We start from the raw sequence: 23,489 nt of genomic DNA on the forward strand, positions 1-23,489 counted from the left end.
TTAAGAATCTTCCCACAAATCTACAACTAGGCTGCCTTCCCTTATAATACATACAGAAATTATTAGACTAAGATAAAAAGATGGATGCATACATCACTGATCTATCAGTACAATATAAAAATGAATTACTATATACATTCAAGTAAAATAAATCTTTCATTGCTATAATGATTATAGCACACCCACTCATATTACCAGCTTAAGCCTCAATACAATTAAAATAAACCATTACAGAAATACATTTATTTTGTAGTCTGGTCATTATACATAAACTCATCAGACCTGTGCAAGGAATACTTGATTGTAAGGTTGATTATATAAATAATGCAAAGGTTGATTATATAAATAATGCAACGGTTATTTAACAACTTTTTTCTAATTTTGGTTCTGTACATTACCACAATGAATTTTAAATGAAAGAATTCAGATGCAGTTGAACTGCAGACTTTCATCTTTAATTTGGTGGGTTGAACAAAAAGATTGCATAAAAATGTAAGGAACTAAAGCCTTTTTTAACACTTCATTTCATTTCAGGGGCTCAAAAGTAATTAAACAAATAAAATGTTAATTTCTAATACTTGGATGAAACCCCTTTGCTGGCAATGACAGCCTGAAGTCTTGAACTCATGGACATCACCAGATTCTGGGTTTCCTCCTTTTTAATGCTCTGCCAGGCCTTTACTGCAGCGGCTTTCATTTGCGGTTTGTTTGTGGGCCTGTCTGAAATGTAGTCTTCAACAAGTGAAATTCATGCTCAATTGGGTTCAGATCAGGTGACTGACAGCCATTTTTGCTTTAATAAACTCCTGGGTTGCTTTGGCTGTTTGTTTTGGGTCATTATGAAACGCCTCCCAATCAATTTGCATTTAGCTGGATTTGAGCAGACAGTGTCTCTGAACACTTCAGAATTCATTCGGCTGCTTCTGTCCTGTGCATTGGCGCCAGGGCCACCCATAAAAGTTTTTTAAAAAAAACCATTGGTGCTTTTTTAAAAAAAAATTCCGTGACTTCGGGTCTTTTCAGCGCTTCAGGACTTCAGCTATTTTTGTGGCTTCGGGTCTTTTCGCCGTATCGGGAGTTTCAGCTTTTCGGCACAATTTCGGCTGTTCGGCTGGCCGCAAATCTTCGGCGCTGGCAAAGGGGGCCCAGCTCTTTCTAAACTGCAGCACTGCCGGGCCCCCCTTCATGCCCGGGCCACTTGTCCCCCCCCTGATGGCGGCTCTGGTCCTGTGTCACATCATGGATAAACACTAGTGTCCCAGTGCCTCCGCCATGTTTTACAGATGATGTGGTATGCTTTAGATCATGAGCTGTTCCACGCCTTCTCCATACTTTTCTTGCCATCATTCGGGTAGAGGTTGATCTTGGTTTAATCTGTCCAAAAAATGTTTTTCCAGAACTGTGCTGGCTTTTTTAGATTTTTTTTAGCAAAGTCCAGTGAGGCTTATGAGTGGCTTGCAACTTGCAGTGCACCCTCTGTATTTACTTTCATGCAATCTTCTCTTTATGGTAGATTTGGAAATCAATACGCCTACCTCCTGGAGAGTGTTGTTAACTTGTTTGGCTGTTGTAAAGGTGTTTCTCTTCACCATAGAAATAATTCTGCGATTATTCACCACTGTTGACTTCCGTGGACATCCAGGTCTTTTTGCGTTGCTGAGTTCACCGGTGCTTTCTTTCTTTCTCAGGATGTACCAAACAGTAGATTTTGCCACTCCTAATATTGCAGCAATTTCTCGGACAGGTTTTTTTATGTTTTTGCAGCTTAAGGATAGCTTGTTTCACCTGCATGGAGAGCTCCTTTGACCACATGTCTGTTCACAGCAAAATCATCCACATACAAGCACTCCCCCTCCAAGGCTTTTATCTGCTTCATTGATAATGACATAATGAAGGAATTGCCCACACCTGCCCATGAAATAGCCTTTGAGTCAATGGTCCAATTACTTTTGAGCCCCTGAATTGAAGTGATTGTGTTGAAAAAAAAAAGGCTTTAGTTCCTCACAATTTTTATGCAATCTTTTTGTTAAAACCACTGAATTAAAACTGAAAGTCTGCCGTTCAACTGCATCTGAGTTGTTTAATTTAAAATTCATTGTGGTAATATGTACAGAACCAAAATTAGAAAAAAGTTGTCTCTGTCCAAAGATTTATGTGCCTAACTGTATATATAGTGAATAAAGTACCCCCTCTTGTAAAATATAAGGATATTATAAGTTACTGAGGAGTTTTAGTGAGCCATGTGACAGAAATGACATCAAAACTCACCGTTTATAAGGCTATAATTTACAAGATATTCATGGCTTTTGTGTAATATATATATATATATATATATATATATATATATATATATATATATATATATATATATATATATATATATATATATATATATATATATATATATATATATATATATATATATATATATATATATATTAGGGTTTGTGTTGTCGTTTCTTTTACATTAAAGGGGAACTCCAGCTTCCAAACAAAAATTTGATAAAGAGGCCCATCTAACACAGAAACCCCTAATATACCCATCAAAGTTACCGGTTTCTTAAAAAAAAGTATGAATAAATGCCATTTTCTATGCTGAAATCCAGCTGGTTAACAGTTCTTCTCTTTCAGCATCATTTGAAATCCTGGCAGGTAAGGAGGGACTTAAACACTGATGTTACAAATTACAACTTGTAACAACTTCTCCACAGCTTACAGACAGCATGCAGGAACTACATAACCCACAATGCATTGCACTGTGATGTTCTGTTCCTTATTAAAATTGCATGTGCAGGGAATTGTGAGGTTTGGAAGATGCAGTCTAAGGACAGCTGGCTGTTGATAGAAAGTAACAGTAGTCAGCCAGCTCAGCAAAGTAGTCAGAAATATCAGCAGAAGATCGGGAGTCTAGGCTTAGGGAACTGTCAGAAACCATTAAAAATCATGAAAAGTCTGCATATTTTTTTTTCATTGATGTATATTGCAAAGTTGCTTGTAATAGTTTTGTCTTTTCAAAAAGCTTAAGTTATGTTTTTGTGGAGTTCCCCTTTAATCTCCATTTTATGTAATTTGACATTTTGGGAACACCTTTTTTCTTAATTTACAGCAATTTCTCTTGGTTTGAGCCGTTTCCAAATGTCTACAGAAACTATTTATGCAAGGAAAAAAATAAAACACAATTGAGTTCCAGAGAACCTTCTTAGGAGATGGATTTTACTTTTTCCAAAATTAATCACCATTTGCCTCATCCCAAAGTTAAATGTCAAACACTTTGGCCTAATGGATTGGTTGATTACCGGTAGGTGTTATTGGAGAGGCTTCAGATGGGTTTTTTGCCTTCCTCTGGATCAACAAGCAGATAGGTAGTTAATAAAAAAAAAAAAAAAAAAGTTGAACAAGATGGACATGCGTCTTTTTTCAACCTTACTTACTATGTTACTATGTTATTATACAGGAAAATTTTGCTTTGTCTGCATCTATGAAGAAACCATTCCGGGCCTGCTATTTAGATGCAGCAGTTACCCCTTCAGCCTAAAACAAAGTGTGCATTTTCAAGGAATGACAGCATCTTTGTAAAACTGGAATGTCATAACCCTCCAATAACAAGCAGTAGATCTTCTAATTACAAAGGTGTTACTCACCAAGCTCCTATATTGACTCTGCAATAATTTTGAAGAGCGGCTAAGCACTGACTGTGACCCAAGGGAATCGAAGGACTTTATCCGATGAGAGGATGAACGGGAACACACAGAGTCACTTCCCAAGCCAATATCTAGGAACAGAACACAGAATAAGTCTCACATGACATAACATATTCCCTACTCCTCTTTATATAATAAATAAATGGATATAATGAGTGAAACAAACAGTTGTATTTGTGTATGAAAACAGCACAATGTAGAAAACAGCAAAGAAGTGAAAGGGAAAATGTATTTGAACAATAACACCTAACATACATATTTAAAGGTCACCCAATCATAAGATTTCTAACCAACTTGCTTATCCACATGAAGAGCCAAATCAGGCTGACTGGATAATTTGGTCCCAGGATCAGGAAGTGGACTATACTAGTTGGCTGACGCAGTCCTCACCCAATAGGATTTTCTAACACTGCTCAATAGATAATAGATCGGCCAATTTTCAACCAGATTTCAATCAAGCCAACTGTTCCCATGCTCCAGACACGGGTCAATGAGCTAATGACTCGGACTAAAGGGGCAGAGTCAGCAGCTCACAGTAAAAAAAAACAAAAAACAAAAAAAAACACACAGCTACTTAAGTCAATGTAGAAATTCAGGCTATGTAGTAAATGTGGTCCACACCCCCAGATATATTTTACAGGTTTACTTGTACCACTGCACATTGGTGCGGTATTATTCCCCACATGGTATCATGTGTGCTCAAGACATCACTCAAGCACACACACACACACCAAATACCCACAGCAAACTGCAGATAATAGCACATTACAAAATACTGCCTTTTGACAGTGTCTACTTTAAGAGCTAAAATTTCCGTTTTTAAACTGTAAGTTTGGTTCTTCAAGCAGAACTGTGCATGCTCCTGGCTAGCACATATATCATATGCCCTGAGTGGTCTTGTTGCCCAGCTACCACCCTCAACTTGCATTGAGCAGAACGATGAAAACCTACATTAATGTCTTCTGTTCTCTCTATGACCTTTACAGGCCTTTTTTAATTTCATAACATAATTAGTATTTCGGATTTTTACATCCTGAAGTATACTGTAGTACACACATGCCACTGTGTTTCCTGAATCAAATTAAAAAGCACTAGAATTGAACCAATACACCCACCATTCTTGATTACCCCTGCCTAAATCCACAAAAAATGTATACTTGGGAAACAAATAAAGTAGCAGTTTATGCAGCATTCCAGCTTGTGGGATAAGAGAAGTATATGTGCCATGGCTCATAGGTGTAAGAGGAAGAACCAGAGAAAAGTATACTTGAACTCTTTCAGTAGTGAAAAATTACTAATACAGGTAGTACTAACTATATGACACTAAAATCATTCATTATTTCCATGTGCCATTTTGAGCACTATGACTGGGCAAAGGTTGCAAACGGAGTACATTTATAAAATATATAAATCCTATACACACTGCATTCCTGAAGAATGGAAGCAATAGTTACAAAGGAAAACAGCAGTAAAACAACGTAAGAAAAGGTTTGTATAAATAGTCAGAGTGTCTGCATTTGTATGCATGAGATGGATAGGACTTCCGTTTTCCCTCTGCTTAGCTGTATACTCATTGTTCAGGACTATAGCCTGTGTCCTGTAGGTCACAGAGGAAACAGCTGGAAGATAAGAGAGTGCTACGGGTTTAAATGAAAGGTTCACCTTTAAATTAATTTCAGTGTTTTATAAACTGGCCTATTCTTAGTAATTGGTCAACTGATCTATATTTTGCTTTTATTTATGCCATGATCTATTCTGCCTTTTGTCAAAGGGTTATTTTCCATTCTGCCTTCCAATCTGCTGCCAAATTTACTGTGAAAAAATTCACAGAAAAAGTTACATTGCACAATTATCACAAAACAATAATATATTAAACAGTGCAGTGTATACATATTATCATTACAAATTAGCAAACTACAAAAGGGGCACATTTTTACGGAGTGGGCAAACATACCTAGGTTCAAAATGAGGTACCCCAACCTTCAGGGAGAAAGGATTTGTCAAGGGAAAGCAAATAGGTAAAAAGCTAAATACGTTCCTTTTATAGTAATCTCTGGATTACTATTCTTACTTACCTGCTGTAACTTTGTTGAGAAGCACCAGGGAGTTTAGCACCTTGTTGAAGTTCTGCCCCTGATAGAGGTCATTGGCATCAAAAGTCTGCAAAAAAAATTGAAAGAATAGTTTATTATAGGGGGGGGGGGAGTCTATAATGGTTAACAGTGTATTCTCAAATTGCAAATATATGGCAGCCAATAGACCTTCATTGTGTGCTCTTTCAGAAGCTCTTCATTCAACAGCATCCAGAAGTAGAATGAATAACAGGATGCATGGCTTTCTCACTGCTTCCTACTGGATGTATACTAATAGATTTAGAATGTTGTGATTGGGCAGAAGGAGACATACCTAGACCTAACCCACGTATGGAGGAAGCATGCTTTTGATTAGCTCTTTTCTAACAGAATTAGACACATTTATTTTTCACAATGATATTTTTAAATATGTTTTAATGGTAAGAATGTTTTAAGAAAAAAAAAAAAGAAACAAACTGCAATTGCTCTATATTTTTTATTATTGGATTTAGCTTTTTGTTCAGCAGCTCTCCACTTTAAAATTTCAGCAACTATCTGGTTGCTAGGGTCCTGATTGCCCCAGCAATTAAGCAGTAGTGTGACTAAAAACTAATATAAATGAGAGAGAACTGAACAGAAAAATTGGCAACAAAATGCAACTTTACCAGTAAAATGGTTTTGTTTTCTTGTTTTAATGATTTCCCAAATGACCTCAACAGCAGCACAGAGCAGACAAAGCATGTGCAGTGCCACAGTCACTCAAAAGATAGCCTTCTATGATCAAAGAATGGGGAGCTGCAGTGGACTACTTCAAATGCATGGGTATCATTATAAGGCTGATGAGACTCTAGGGTGGAACAGTAAACACCGTTTAGAAAATACATTTCTAAATTTCATTTAATTGTTACAACTGCTTCTTTGCTTATCTTAAATTGTTACAAGTATCTAAGTGCACCTGCCACATATTCCGGGCTCTCTGCCATAAGCCAATTAAGTTAGAAGCTTTGTATCTTTGTCTGGCTGTTCAGTGCAGGAGATCAAAGAGAAAATCAGGACATATCAGTAATAATCCGGAACTGTGGATTGATCTGTCAAAATAGGGACTGTCCAGCAAAAAACGGGACAGTTGGGAGGTATGCATTTAAATTGGGGCCATAAATCTTGCCATATCCATAAACACGTCTCTAAGCTTTTTCTTATTGGATATTTTCTCTTACTCTTTCTAAGCGCTCTCTGCACTAGCGGAGCCGAATTTCCGGGTTCAGCCCTGGAAATTCGGCTCTTAAAGTTAAAAGAGGCAGATTTTTGCCACCCCTTGTAACTGGCCGCTCACTGCCGCCTGAGGCAAGTTCCTCACTTTGGCTCATAGCAGGAGCGACCCTGCTTGACTAGAAATATAATTAGCAGTATTTATTTTTGAATATTTGTGAATATATTTAAAACCTGTGTGGGTTTAAGGCTGTAGAACCTAATCGTACAATTTCAAAGGGGAAAAAAAAAACTATTTGAATGTATTGGCAACAGTTATTGGATGCTTGTAGAATATTTGAAAGAGTGAGATTCATTTTGTGTAGAATTTAAAGCAAATTATAAAAAAAAAAATCTTTAAAACTGGATAGAATAAAACTATTTGTGTATTACTTATACAATTAAAAGTATTGCAATATGTTGGCGCTCTAAAAACACTGTAATAATAATAATAATAATAATAATAATAAACAATAGCTACATACAGTATGTTCACGTTTGCCGTGTAACCAGAGTGCAAAAGTTGATTAGAATTGCCCCACACAATAAATCCGAATCCTTGGTTCTCTATGACCAAGATCAGGCCATGAATTACATTCAAGTATATTCTTAAAGACTTGTTACCAGAATTGTGTGAACTTGATTATATCTAGGTAGAAAAACAGATCAGTTAATTACTATGGAGATCGGAGGATTATTTTCACACTATGAAAAATGTGAACTTCAAGCAAAGATTCACAAGCCGCACAGTAATTTGAGTCTAAAAACCAGCTTCAAAATGCTGTGCGATTTATATATAAGCAAAAGCTACAAGTAAATGAGTTTACCTGGAGCATGTACTTATTTTCTAAGCCATGAAAGTTTCTTGGCAGTATCGCAATATATGATTATTTAAACAGAAATATCTTCCATCTTAAATTTTTACTTACTTGGCAATGTTAAAAAAAACTGAATGTTCTGCTACCCAGAATGGTTTAAAGGCATTTTACACTGGCTTTGGAGCAAAAGAGAACACATAACTCATTGTGTTTTAAATATATATACGTTGCATGCTAATTGAATATTGCTGCCAATCCAAGGGAATCGCTGTCTGACAGAGAACTATACTTCAGATGTTATCCCTATGTAACCTCAGATTTCCTTTGCCAAGAAACTGCTGTAAGTGACTTATGTCACAGCAAGTATTTTGTTTCTGCCTATCTTCAAGGCATAGTCTGCTCGCTCCAAAATTTATTGCTCAGTGAGTGGAGAGCATTTTTATTGCTGGACAACAGAATAACAAAATACAACAGACAGGCATTTATTGGGAAATGCTGAGATTTCCTGCCAAGATCTCCTGAACGTGGACTTTTCTGGCAATTCTTTCACAATATTTTGGGCGGTAACACACCTTGAGCAAAAAAATAAATCACACAATGACATCTTGCTAACTCTGAATCAGTCCTACTTTTGTGCCTCATAGTAAGTGGGAACCTAGCCAGCACTAAATCCCTGTAAAGAGTTCCTAATAAAGCAATTGGTAAAGGGAATATTCAAGTGACTTTTTTTTTTTTTTTTTTTTGAAAATATACAGTAAAGAATGAATGTATAAAACTTTTAGCAGGATTACATTTGTATCTCTAACTTACATACCATTTATAGACTGTAAGCTCTACAGGGTATTGCTCCCTTTGTATACATGTAGAACTATATATTTAAAATTTCTGCTCTCTGTGGTAATGGCCTAGATCCTCATCTCTTTGACACCAAGCTGTATATAAATAATACACATCAACATATACATGCAACAAATATGTGTGTGTATATATATATATATATATATATATATATATATATATATATATATATATATATATATATATATATATATATATATATATATATATATATATATATATATATATATATATATATATATATATATATATATACACATACATATACACACACACATACACATGATAGACAGACAGATATATGCCAGCCTGGCTAATGGCTTAAAGTGGTAGCATGGTCTTGCCTTATTACAATTTGTAACAATTTGGGTGCCATACTACTACTCACAATGTTATAACCCTGTCATGTTTTAACAAACTGTGAACTGCTGGGGATGGCAGTTGCCTTCTAGCCTGTTAATGGACTACTCGTATGAATGTAGGATCTTTCTGTGATTCTGCCTAGTGAAGATCATTTTTTAAAATGACATAACTTGAATTCAATGAATACAGCACACAGGGCTATTGTGTAGACTGTATGAATTTTCTGTTCACTACAGCAGTTCTGGTGCAGGGAACAGTGGAATGACCAGGGCACAGATTGCATCATGTTTTTATGTTCTGCATGCATCTGTGCGTCTTATACCTGAAACCAATTCAGTGTAAAAATCTGTAGTGCATGTCGATTTACAGGGTTTGTCATTTCTGTAAAAAGAAAACTATCTGCCCTAAACAGTCATTACAAAACACAGCAAAACCCTTTTATTGCAGTATTTTTAACTCCTAATGGCCTTTCCGCCTTTAATAGGAAATTTGGGAACAGTGCCTAATATAATGAAATTAATTAATGCCTGCAAGTATTTGTGGATGCAATCCAGGCAGACATGTAGAGGCCTATTTATTAAACCTCAAATTTTTCAGGCTAAGTTTTTAAAGGGAAAAAACTCAAGATTCATTATGCTCTGAAGCTGCTAAAAATCTGGATCCAAAAAATTCTTAAGCTAAAACCAGTCAAAAGCATGTAGAAGTCAAAAGCAGGTGGTCCCTTTAACAATTGGAATACGTTTTAGGTTCAGGATTCTCCAAAGTTTTGGGGTGTTTGATGCTGGTTTTCATTCACTAACCCGATAAAATTGAGTTTTCTGGCCAACAACTCGAAAAAGTCACACAATTCTGTTGCAACTCTTTTTCCCCCACTGAGAAGTTGAAACAATTTCTATGAGATTTATTGTTAAATTAAAGGGGACCAGTCAACTGAAGAAATAGTTCCAAATACTTTTCTATCTTTTTAGATAAACCAAGTAAACTTTACTTACATTATATACATTTAAATTGTGTTTCCTTCAGTTTGGGAGTTAACAGGCAAAGTAAGCAGGGAGTCGCCATTTTGTGGACACTGTTGTTAAGGCAAGTTTTGCATCTTTCAAAAATCTTGTTTATGTGACAGAATATGGGTCCTCATGCCCATGCCCAGGCACATGAGGAGGGATGAGGAATGTGAGGAGTGCAGTAACATCTAGGAAGTGAAAAATGGAAAGGGAAAGTAATTACCTGTCATGCCTCTATGCCTAAGGCAGGTAATATATGATTGATAGTTGAGATTTTTTAAATAACTTTTTTAACAGGTATGGGCACTTAAATTAATTTAGGTTCATTTTTAATTTGAAAAGGACTTTCATTATATTATATTATGTTTCATGTTTAATTTGAAAAGGACTTTTATTATATTATATTATATTATTTATTTATTATACAGATTTTATTTTTTTTTTTAAATTATAGCATACCTCCAAACCGTCCCGTTTTGAGCAGGACAGTCCCGTATTTGACAGCACAACCCGCAGTCCAGGATATGGACTGATATGTCCCGAGTTTCTCTTTGATCTGCTGCACTGAACTGCCAGAAAAAGATACGAAGTTTCTAACTTAATTGGCTCTTGGCAGAGAGCCCAGAATACATACTTATGTAACGGTTTTAGATAAGATAAGAACACAACTGAAAGGGCAATTCACCTTCAATAGCAAAACTGTTAATACATGAAAACCACAGAAATAAGTTCAAACTTTCATAATCTGCCAAATTTTGTAAAATGGACATGGTAATTAGGGGGTCACAAAAATGGGCGTGGTGGAAAAAATTTTGCAACTCTATGTGCGCCAAATGTTTTTGTCCCTCTTTCTATTTCCAAAATGTTGGGAGGTATGTTATGAGAAAAAGTTGAGTTTTAGTAGCACATTTATAAGTGTTCACACAAACACACGAGGGCTCATTTACAATGCCACATGCAGTGTGGGAAAGAAAAAAAAAGCCTTCAATCTGCACTTTGCCCACTGTGTGCAGCATTATGCAAGTAGCTGCAGGCCTTTGAGTGCAGAGACCTGTGGTTCTTAATACCAGAGCTGTGGAATCTGCACATAATCCTTTGACTCCAGCTCCTCAATTTATGGTACTTCTGACTCCTTTGTTTTTAAAACACTTATGTATTTTCCATGTTGATTGAAGCACAACATACAAGGCATTTCATCACAGCCAAAGCTGAGCAATTTTTAAAGTTATATGAAGATAGTGTCTTGCTTTTGGAAATAGAGGTGCAAGGTACAGAAAAGGAGAAGGTACAAGCTGCTGCTCTTCCCTGATTTGTCACCCCACACTCAGTGCAGGGGGCACAAGTGTTTTCTAATGAGCACAGAAGGTCACATAAATTACCCTTATTGTGTTTCAAGGATAACTGTCCCCTGCCTATAATGAATCTGGACTAGAGAGTGACAACTTAAATCCAGGACCTAGGGAACCATTATATGGAGTCAGGGTGGGCAATCAATTATGGATTTAGAAGAAAATTATTTTGTAATTGCAGATTTTGCTCCAAATTAAAATAGGGATGACGACATTGCAGGGAGCAGCTTTTTCCAAAATCTTTTACTTAGTATTCCTTTTTAACAATAATTTGGCCAATGAAGGACATTATTTACTGCGGCTGAGGTTACATCAGCAGAGCAATCTTTGCTGCTCACAACTACATAATGTCTAGAAAACAAATATGGAAACAAAAGATTGTTCCATATATATTGCCTGTTACGATTATAGGCTTGTTATAACATTCTGATACCTTTTTTCCCAATAGGACATTGCATAAGGTCATTTGGAAGTCATGAAACTAATTTAGGGGAATACAAGCTAAAACGTGAAATGAAAAGACCCTGGGGCTGATACAAGCTCACACTTCCCCACTTTGAAAAATATGCTCCTATTCAATCTGGCAGACTGCAGAGTTCTATGTTCACTTAGAACCGAAAAGATGCCCTTTGGTTTGGAAAGGTAGTATGGCAACTTAAGACCAAGACTTCATATAAGTATTTTAGACAATAGCTGCAGTGCTTTCACCTTGTGTCCAACCTTATTACAATATGTAAACCAAAATTTACCATGGAATTATTCCCATGGTAACCCTAAACAACCACAAACCTGACAGTATTTGAATTGTGAATGAACCATCCATGAATTCTAAAACATGGAGAATTAAACTTTTCCAGTGGTTACAAGTCTGAATCTAGAGAGGTAATCTGCAATTTCAGTATTACAAAACACATCTTAAATACCGTTGGCCCACTGAGAAACGTAATGCCATTTTGTATAGGTGGTAAGCGAAATATACAGCAACATTTTGGCCCACTAGAAATTTTAAACCAAGAGACATGCATTCTGGAGACATTAAAAGCTACATTACTTCAAAAATCTGTGATCAAACACTGTCATAAAATTCTCCCTCTCTAAACTTTGCCTTAGCTCTTAAACTAATAGCATTTTTTTATTTGCTTTTGGAAACAAAAGGTACAATCTGCATTGGTTATCCTTTGTATTACAATAATCCAACTCAAAGACATTTTTTGTGTCTCAGTAAAGCTCTACTAATTGCAGCTAAATACTGAAGTAATATAAAGCTGTACAGTAACAGTACAGCTTGCAATTGTGGGTGCAGAACACTTGCTAATTTGCTAAGACTGGTCAGAGATTTGTCATTGTGAACTTAACTAGCAGAATGGTCAGTGAAGTTAATGCTTGTACAGGTATAAGACTTAACCAGAATGCTCGGGACCTGCAGTATTCTGGATATCGAGACTTTCCATAATTTAGATCAACATATCTTAAGTCTACTAATAAATTAATTAACATTAAATAAACTAAATAAGTCTAACGCTTTATTAGAGAAAAATGATTTTTTATAAAAAAAATCTGATTTGATTATCTGCACAAATCAAAGCAGATTAGAAACAAAAAAAAGAGAGAAGACTAAAACTGGCAGCTGTCACACTTAACCACATATTCCTTCTCTCACTTGCACAGACAGCAGAAAGTGAATAAATAAGATAGTTTTCCTAAAAGTAAGTAAATATGGCATGCTGGAAAAAGATGAATTGTATGCATGAATGTCATTAGCCTGCACTACAATTATAAGGCGATTTGCTCAAGCAGTATTACTGCATCAATTTGCTTGATGGTATAATAATATGAGGTTTAAACTACCCAAGAAACAGAAAAAGAAGGACACTCCAGTTGTTTGTTACGTACTAGCACACACACCAGTGGATCCTGATCAGACAATGTGCACAACCAAATCCTCAGCAAAAAATAGAAGGTTCTGAAGGACATAGTGAAAGAAAACAACGATACACAATAGAGATTTGGAATGTAATTAAAGTCCCAAAGAGAAAAACAATTTGCACCAATAAAACTAAAAATCCACATCTCGCAATGTTATATTGTTCCTTAAACGGTTATTGCATTGCGAATTTTAATTGCGCACTCTTAAGAAGTGATTGAAGGTGTCGTAATCTTTTGGCGCAAACATAACTTTTTCAGTAAGAAGTTTTGTTACATTTATTGGCGCAAACTATATAATTCACATATGGTCTTTCACTGTCGGAAGTGGTCGCTAAACAGTTTAAGGGTTCGCAAAAGCTGTATTAAATTCGTCCAAAGCAAAAATTTTTCGTGCAAAGGCATAACTTATCGCATTGCGAATAGTTTTTCCATTACCAACTTTTATTACATTGCCCCTTAAGGCCACAATCAGAGCTTGAAACTGAAAAAGTCCATACATGCACAGGTAATTTTGGGTGTTTCACTGCCAGGGGAAAAAAACACTGTTCTGCCAGAATGAACACTCCAAATTGCACACATTTTAGCTTTAAACAAGACACTTGCTTATGCAGGTAACCAGGGCTGGATTTACATAGCGAACAAGGGAAAGTTGTGCTCACCACTATTTTTTAAAACCATTAGGCGGGGGTGCAATAAGGGTGTGACCACAAAATACATATAGTCAACTACAAGATTCCTCTGCACTCAACCCATTATCAATATATTTAAGACAGAGACATTTTGTGCATACTGCTACTGAAAAATGCCTTACCCTTTAAACAACACAGGGATTGTTTGTCCATATAATGGGTTGAGTGCAGAGGACCTCTTGTAGTTGACTATATGTATTTTGTGGTCACACCCTCATTGCACCCCCGCCTAATGGTTTTAAAAAATAGTGGTGAGCACAACTTTCCCTTGTTTGTTATAGTTATACAGGAGCAGTGACCAGCTCCATGTTGTAGCTCCCACCCCTCCCAGCTATAGTCAGGTGATCCCACTGGTGTCTAATAAAAGGGCAGCCAAGTTTGGGAGTTTTACTTTGAAAGCAGCTAGTAAGTTGCAGGTAAAACTTAGTCCCTTTGTAAAATGTATAATTAAGCAATTGAATTCTTAATGAATCAGATGAAAATTAAGCGTAGGACTGGCCAGATATGGGATGACTTTGACGTAGTTGGCCAGCTTAAATATATTGCAATATATGGACAAACAATCCCTGTGTTGTTTAAAGGGTAAGGCATTTTTCAGTAGCAGTATGCACAAAATGTCTCTGTCTTAAATATATTGATAATAGGTTGAGTGCAGAGGAATCTTGTAGTTGACTATATGGATTTACATAGCGGCCACCCCGAGGCCCGATGCGGTTTGTCGTTCCCCCCCCCTTTATTTGCACAAATTCCCATCATCGGGAATGGAGCAATGGGGATTGGTGCACGAGAAATTTTAAACACTCTTGTATCTCCTGTGTATCCCCAGTGTTTCTAAACCAGTGTGGTTATGGTTGGGCAGCATGCTACCCCCTAAAATTCAGCCACCCAAGGCCTGGGAGGCCTTTACACAAATCCGGGCCTGCAGGTAACCAACCACTCCTGGATTGTGAAGCAAAGTCACACTAGATATACAGTGAGTATTATAGAACGCCAGAATGTCCTAGGTCAGTGGTTACCAAATTGGGAGGCCCTATCAGTGAAGAGGATTCTATAATTTCATTTGTTTGCTATGAACTTTTGAAGTTTGATCTTGTTTATTGTTAAGTTTCTTATTTTTAATAAAAATCCCTATCAGTGAAGAGGCTGACCCTAGTCTGAAAACCATGGTTAAATTTGGGTTAGCTGTTGCATACCTGCCAACGTTTCAAAAACAGAAAGAGGAACAAAAAGATCTGGCGCATGTTTCATTGCAAAACATTTTTTAACAAGCCCATTTTATGGCCGCATCCCCTAATAACCATGTACAATTAACCAAATTTGTCAGCAGTGTTTTATTAGAGTTTTGCTAATATAGATGAAATTGTCCTTTAAGCGGAGTCTCAGTTCTGTCACGAGACTTGCTTACCTTTTTAGTTAAAGTTGTAGCTTTGCTTATCCTAAATTGTTACAAATGTATCTAAGTGCAGGTGCTGCGTGGTCTGGGATCTCTGCCAAAAAAGCCTCTTATTTTAATTTTAAGTTTCAGAAACTCTGTATCCTTTCTGCCATCAGTGCAGGAGATCAAAGAGAAACTTGGACTTTTTAATAAAAATCCGGGACTGCGGACTAAGCTGTCAAATTTGCGACTGTCCCACAGAATACGAGACAGTTGTGAGGTATGCGGTTGTTTACTGTTCTGTTACCTGACAAAAAGCAGCAAAAGATGTAACTCAAAAAGGAGATTTAAGTCTAAAAAGTCCAGAAACCTATGCCTCAGGCAGAGTCATCCAGACAACAGAAGGGCATGGGGTGAAAGGTGCCATTTTACCTGCAAGGGCAATAATGTAGGCATGCGCTAAATTAGTTGTTTTTTTCTTTATTTGGCCAGCAATTGGTTACTGTTAAATCACATAAGCTAAAAATATCTACAGGCCTAAACTCAACCTCTTAGTGTAAAAAAGGCTGCAAGTTGTCGGTTCAATAGAACTAATATTGAAGGCCAAGCATAGCCCCAAAACTCATAACCTACATATCAAATGTTTCAAACGTTAAATTCACTGTGATTAAACAGGTTCTGTTTACAACAAGTGCCTTTTCTAAGACACATACATTTACAAACATATAGCTTGCTACCCAGTACGGATAGGGTTTTAGGGCATTTTGTATTTCCATCTCCATAATTCGATTCTTGTTTCAAAACAGCAAAGTTGATTTCCTAAAATGATTAATTAAACAACCAGGTCATATTTATTTCTGTACAATGAACCAATAGCACATACTGTGGATTTCAACAGGATTTTTACCTTTAAATTAACTTTGAGTATTCGGAGACAATTTGCAACTGCTAGTTTGTTCTTTTAACTTTTCTTTCTTTAGATTTTTGTTCAGAAGCTCTCCAGTTTGGAATTTCAGAAGCTATCTGGTTGCTAATGGTCCAATTTACCATAACAGCAAGACAATATTTTAAATAACATACTAGAAGATGAATAGGAAAAGCTTGAATAGAAAGAAAAGGAATACTATATATATAAAAAAAAAATTCTAGCCTCGTTGAACAATGAGGTTTTCTTTATTGTCGGGGTCAGTTCCCCAACAATCAGATAGTACGGTATTTGAAATTGCAGACAAGAGAAATAAGTGGAAGATCATTTATTAAAAAAATATAAAAATAAAAACATATACAAACAAGGGAATGTTGATAAGATCAGGACTATACTATACTAAAAATGAAACAGAAAATATAGAAGAGGTATCTGAACTTCCAGATATAAATATTTTTCTTTTTTTATACATCGGATTTAACAGATTGAAGGAAACCATGATACATCCAACATGGTATTTCCCACGATGTCTTATGCTGACAGTATAATACAACCACACACACACTTTGTTCCACTGTAAAGCGATGAATTTCAGGACTTTATGTCCATAGTGGGTCGTGCAAAGATTCTCTGGAAAGCAAAGGGTCTTCAAGTCCCAGAATCCATTAGTTCGCAATAGAAAATGACAAGGAATTGCATTATAGTGAGAATCTATCAGTAGTGGGAATAAGCAAACACATAGACAACAAACACAAAGAAGAATATCATGGTTAACTCTCAGGGGCAGCTTTATCAAGGGTCGTATTGAAAATTCAAATAGAATTTTTGAGTTTTTTTATGGTCAAAACTGTCAAATTCGACTAGGGAATTGTTAAAATTTGATTTGAGTTTTTTTCAAAATTCAAATTCGCTTTTCGGGATTTATCATACTCTTTAAGATTCTAATCCAATTCGAGTTTTCAGGTCGAGCCTATTCATCAGAGTTTGCAAAATAGTGGGGTTTTTTTTAAATAAATTGCCCGAATTTCGAGTTCATGGGAGATTTTAAAAACTCACATCAATTCGACCTTTGATAAATGTGTCTCTGAATCTATGGAATCAGGGTTGTCTCTGTAAAAATCAAAAACACAAATATTTACAAAAGACCAGATACTGTTTATGTACCTTTTCTCTATTAGCCCAACTGAATGAGCTCATGACAAAATGGGGTTATATTTTCCCTTAAAGGACCAGTAACATCAAAAAAAAATTTTCAAAGATTCGTTAGTATTCAACGAAAAATAAACACCAAGACAAATTAAACTTTTAAATTTCAAAGCCTTTATTAAGAAACTTACCGAAACTTCACTTCCTGTCCTCTGCAAAAAAGGCGATACGGCGACCATCCATCCTGCAGAGCTCGATTTCTCCTCCTGGCTATTCTAGTGACATTCTGCAGCGCTTCCCCTATTCCCAGAAACAGCAGCAGCAGTAGCAGGTACTGGGAGAGCTGGATCAGTGGGGTGTGCATGCCACCTGCTCCCCATCGATGTGCCCATCTGAGTGTGCCCGGCGCTGGCAGTGCCCGCTGCTGAATCCTCCTAACAGAAACCGGCACCTCGTCTCCTCCTCAGTCCATGTCTCCTGCCCTCAGCGCCGTGCAGCAGCAGCAGTATGTCCAGCGGCAGCCCCCACAGCATCTGTGCGAGCTTGGGCAATAATCGGTATAATAAGCAGTATCGCAGCATCCACATCTCTGACAGCAGGGCGGTGTATCACATTGGCAGAGTCAGCGATTTCAACTCCCCGCACCAGACCAACACACTGGCTCAGCAAGGCAACTCCATGGAGTTGAGGCTGGACACCGGGTAGGCGCCTGCATGGCTCTTCCGCCTTCTCCTGCAGCAGCGGGCAGCCTCCAGACTAACGGACCTGTTGGACAAGATGCTGTGGGGGCTGCCGCTGGACATACTGCTGCTGCTGCACGGCGCTGAGGGCAGGAGACATGGAATGAGTCACTGAGGAGTAGACGAGGTGCCGTTTTCTGTTGGGAGGATTCAGCAGGGGCACTGCCAGCCCTGGGCACACTCAGATGGGCACATCGATGGGGAGCAGGTGGCATGCACACCCCACTGATCCAGCTCTCCCAGTACCTGCTACTGCTGCTGCTGCTTCTGGGAATAGGGGAAGCGCTGCAGACTGTCAGCTCTGCAGGATGGATGGTCAACGTATCGCCTTTTTTGCAGAGGACAGGAAGTGAAGTTTCGGTAAGTTATTTCTTAATAAAGGCTTTGAAATTTAAAAGTTTAATTTGTCTTGGTGTTTATTTTTCGTTGAATACTAACGAATTTTTTTAAAAAAAATTTTGATGTTACTGGTCCTTTAACTTAAAAGTGAAATATTCCTTTTATTTAGAAAACATCCGACAAGAAGCAATGTTTTTATTACTAAATTTTGATATGATAAACTAAAAATGCAAATGCCAAATTACATTTATTAAAAAAAAACAGAACCTGGTTATAAATTTGTAACAATTAATTATGTAATCATTAATAATAACAAGGGTGGACAAAAACTACCTCAAGTTACTAAAAGCAACTAGAATTATGCTACAGCTCTAATAACCAATCAATATATAAGTAGGGTTTAGTCAACTATTGATTGGGCCTGGGAAATAATCAGGCCAGCCAAGGACCCCATACAGTTATGCAAGAACTACTGTACCCCCAAACTGATCTCTGGCTCTCCCTAGATTTAGACATTACCAAGAGGGCTAAACCATGTCAAGATCCATATTTCAAACAGTTTGTAAACTGGGCCATAGTTGAAAGAAGTCTTGAAACTTGCAGCTATACATAGTGCCTTAGTGGGATCTCTGATCCTCAAACCCAAAATCCCAATGCCTGAACTGTCATTATACATCATGTATGTGAATTTAATGAGAAGTGAAATGGTGGTGCACCTGAAGTGTTAATATGTAAAACAGATTAAATCAAAATAAATCCGTGCAGACTTCAGTTGCCCTAGGCATAATAGGCCTAGTTCCCCAATATTCACAAACAAGTTTATACTACACAAAACACTTCATGGAAACAACTTATTTTGGAAGAGTTCCAAAACCTGAAGTATGTTTGCATCTACAACAATTTTTAAGTAAACTAACATTTTTAATTCTAGCACTACTGTGGCAAAGTGGGCTAAATTGAAGGTGCCTTTCAGTACAACAGGAAAAATATAATTGAATTAATAAGCGGATGTGTTTAAGTAAGCTCTGATTGCATCTCAAATGCATGAGAAACGCAAAAAAAAAGCCTGTAGGGTCCATAAATGATTACACAGTTCCAGAGAAACCACTGGCAGGGAATGGATTAAAGGTCCAGAATTTGTGCTGGTGCAACAATTACCTCTCACTGACTGATTTTTGGTGTAATGGTAAAACAGCCCATCTTTACTTGTTGGACGTTGCATTAGTCCTATTTTGTTGTTGACCAACAACAAAACCAGACACTTTGCTATACAAGCAAATAATTTGAAAAATATTTCAGACATACAATTGTTGTATTTTCTTCACTTGAGGGAAAATACCAAATGGCTTCTTACTACCCCCAGTCAGTAGCACTGACAGGAATATCACCCGTCTCTAAGGGTAAATAAAGCAACTTTTGCTGAAAAATGCAAACGTCCCCTGTGTGGGTACAGAGTGGCATCTCCCCTCCAGGGTTTTTCCACCATCAAAAATGCCATGTGTGCCATTAGCCTTAGAACAGAAGAAACTGGAAAACAGAATGATAGTATCAACTATACTAAAAAGTATAAAGCCTCTTTATTTAGTCATAAGACACAACAGCATGAACATCCTGTAAATTATATAATAAATAAAGTACCGCATCTTGTAAAATATAAGGATATTATAAGTTACCGAGGAGTTCCATGACCATATAAAAACACGAGGCTGAAGGCAGAGTGTTTTTTTAAAGGTCATGGAACTCCGAGGTAACTTCTAATATCCTCATATTTTGCAACTGGGGGTACTTTATTATAATACACAAATTTCAGTGAGTCATGTGACAGAAATGACATAAGAACTCACCGTTTATAAGGATAGAATTTACAAGATATTCATGGCTTTTGTGTATTATACCATTATAAACAGTGCTTAGTGATGTCATCATTTATGGTCATAACTGGTTTCAACTTGAAGCATTTTTATACAGTGACAACAGTTAAACCATTTATTCCTTCTACCTTAACTTTAGTAGCTGTCTCTGCACTCGCACAGAAAGAACTGCTGTTGAATAAAATCATAAATATCAGGGCCGTGCCAAGCCGACAGGGCACCCACGGGCAAGCCAGCCGGCCACATCGCTCCCCCACCCCTATGAGCGTGTGAACACATATGCAATGATGTTGCACGGGGCTGTAGTGATAGAGGGGTAATCAGCGGAGGGGTGAGCAGTGGAGGGGAGACTCAGAGCAGAGCAGCAGAGGGGAGGAGAGGAGAAGGGAGAGTGAATAAATACTAGGGGTAGGCAAAAGACCCTTTAACAGGTACCTGCCCAGCACTCCCCTATCGTTGCACCCTAGGTAGGTGCCTTGATCATGTCCAGAGTTATACATACATCTTGCATATCATGGACATATGACACCAGCACACAGACACACAAAATTAACTACTTGCCACTCACTCTGCGGAACACACAGTCTCTAAAAACTGCATAAAGAAGACACTGGTACTTGCTCACACTAAAACAACATTTCAGAGTTAACATTTCATTACAAAAGATTGTTTTGTTTGTTTTATCTGCAAGCCAGCTGGGTGCCAGTGAAGGAAGAGAGACAGACAGCCACAGCTGGGTCATGATTACATTAACTGCAATATGTTTTGAGACTTAAAGCGAATCTCCACCCAAAAAAAAACAAACTATCATTTTAAGCAGCTTTCTAATATACATGATTAATGCATCTGTTTGTAGGCTGTACACTGCTGGTTGTGACTAATGAAACAGAAGCCAGCTGAATAACAGACAAAGAGGAGGTGAAGGGACTTCTGCTTCTCTGTTTCAAGAGTCACACGTCCAGAACACAAGAGAGAGCATACAATACGTTCCCTTGCAATTCGATTTTACGCAATAACCTTAAAACAAAAGGGACGTAGAACAAGTGTTATATACCTGTCCGTAGGGAAAGAGAAGCAGGACACTTACTTCCAAGTTGAAGGCGCTGCAGCCTCGCAGGAACTCCCTGATGTTTCCCAGGCACTCGGTGTCAGTGCGCGGCTCGGGGTACACCTGCAATGAGAGCGGACAGCTGGTTACCGACGCACAACATGCCTGCAGGGCACCGCTCACACAAACAAACACGCACCAGCGTTCTCTATCCCAACCTCTACTTTTCCTTTACCTCTCTATATTTGTTTATCCATGCAAATGTGAACGTGTTTTTTGATTGCTTACCAGGAAGCAAATCCTAGTTCAGGAAATGACGTGTAGGGAAGAGCATCTCTCGCCCACCCTCAGATCCAGGGGGAAGAGTTTTGCTTGCACCCTTGTCTCTGTATAAAGCTTGCACGCTATGGGCGCAGTCTGTTATCCACGTACATTAGCCCAGTGATAACTATAGCATTCCAGTAACTCATCTGGTGGTACTTGTAGTTCTGCACCATCTGGAATGCTTTTGAATACAATATCAATGCTTATGTCTCGATATACGAAATCTATGCATTAACCTGCTACTAGTGTTATTATTAGGATCCGTATTTTCAAGTAAAATGCTGCTGCTTTCACCATATCCTGCCACTTTTGATTTTTTTTCGGAAAAAAAGGCAACATTCTCAAATGCAGGGCTGCCATCAGAAACCCATTTCTTCAGTGGAGCTCCATACATTTATAACAGTGCTAAGCATTGATTCCCAGGGCCCTGCCAATGAACCCCCTACTGTTGTACCTCACATTATAGGGTGTCACAATGATGCTTGATGCCTCCCTATTGACAGGAAAAGAATACAGGAATATTTTTTTCCAAGAAAGGTGGCAACCCTAAAGATGAATTAATGCCTTACTTAAATGTTCAGAAGGCATACAGCAAAACACAACCTACAATCACATCTAGGGTTGCCACCTTTTCCACCTTTTCTGGAAAAAAATACCAGCCTATATATTTATCTTTTTTACCTATTAATAACATTGAGATCAACCATCATTTTCACAGGCCAGGCCAGTAAAATACCAGCCAGGTGGCAACCCTAATCACATCCCAAGCTAGCCATACACTGAAAGATGTAGCCACTCAACCTCAAATACGGCTGCCCCCTTAGGGTTTCCACCTGTCCAGTTTTGACCCGGAGAGCCCGGTTTTTTGTACTGCTTCCTCGGTCAAAACTACCTGCCCAGTTTTTCAGTGTATAGTGTCACAAGCCCGCCAATGTCACAGCCCTGCCCCCTGCCTGGGTTTAACCGGGCCAAAAGGTGGCAACCCTATGTCATAATTCTACCAGCCTAACCAGTAAAATACCAGACAAGGATGGATAGGTATTACTGAATTACCTGCAATATATTTGCCAGTGAATTTGTAATACTGTGTCGTTCCACTTCTCTGTCCAATTGGTTCGAATTTGCGCCACAACCACCCTCTACAGTCTACATCATCAGCCTGCCCCCTCCTACTGTATCCAAGTATCTTGGTGGCAATCCTAGTCTTGAGTTTAAAGGGATACTGTCATGGGAAAAAAATTTTTTTTTCAAAATGAATCAGTTAATAGTGCTGCTCCAGCAGAATTCTGCACAGAATCCATTTCTCAAAAGAGCAAACACATTTTTTTATATTCAATTTTGACATGGGGCTAGACATATTGTCAATTTCCCAGCTGTCCCAAGTCATGTGACTTGTGCTCTGATAAACTTCAATCACTCTTTACTGCTGTACTGCAAATTGGATTGATATCACCCCCTCCCTTCCCCCCCCCAGCAGCCAAACAAAAGACCAATGGGAAGGTAAGCAGATAGCAGCTCCCTAACAAAAGCTGCCTGGTAGATCTAAGAACAACACTCAATAGTAAAACCAATGTCCCACTGAGACATATTCAGTTACATTGAGAAGGAAAAACAGCAGCCTGCCAGATAGCATTTCTCTCCTAAAGTGCAGGCACAAGTCACATGACTGGGGGCAGCTGGGAATTTGACAATA

The 23,489-nt window shown here is 37.9% G+C and overlaps 1 protein-coding gene across 12 annotated transcripts in view; it reads right to left on the reverse strand.

Annotated features, from left to right (window-relative positions):
• The window catches only part of arhgef7.S (Rho guanine nucleotide exchange factor 7 S homeolog), a 95,031-nt gene that overhangs the window by 59,245 nt on the left and 12,297 nt on the right, over nucleotides 1-23,489 (reverse strand). For 10 of the 12 annotated variants that reach the window (XM_041583125.1, XM_041583128.1, XM_041583126.1 and 7 more), the window contains exons 2-4: nucleotides 21,512-21,595; nucleotides 5,777-5,861; nucleotides 3,642-3,772 (exon numbers count right to left, since the gene is read on the reverse strand). In XM_041583125.1, the coding sequence (XP_041439059.1) occupies nucleotides 3,642-3,772; nucleotides 5,777-5,861; nucleotides 21,512-21,595 (300 nt within the window). Of the gene's footprint in view, nucleotides 1-3,641; nucleotides 3,773-5,776; nucleotides 5,862-21,511; nucleotides 21,596-21,707; nucleotides 21,887-23,489 lie in introns of those variants that run through there. The other 2 variants (XM_041583133.1, XM_041583132.1) reach the window with 2 other exon arrangements.

The sequence above is a fragment of the Xenopus laevis genome, chromosome 2S (genome assembly GCF_017654675.1).
Source record: "Xenopus laevis strain J_2021 chromosome 2S, Xenopus_laevis_v10.1, whole genome shotgun sequence".
Lineage (NCBI taxonomy): Eukaryota > Metazoa > Chordata > Amphibia > Anura > Pipidae > Xenopus > Xenopus laevis.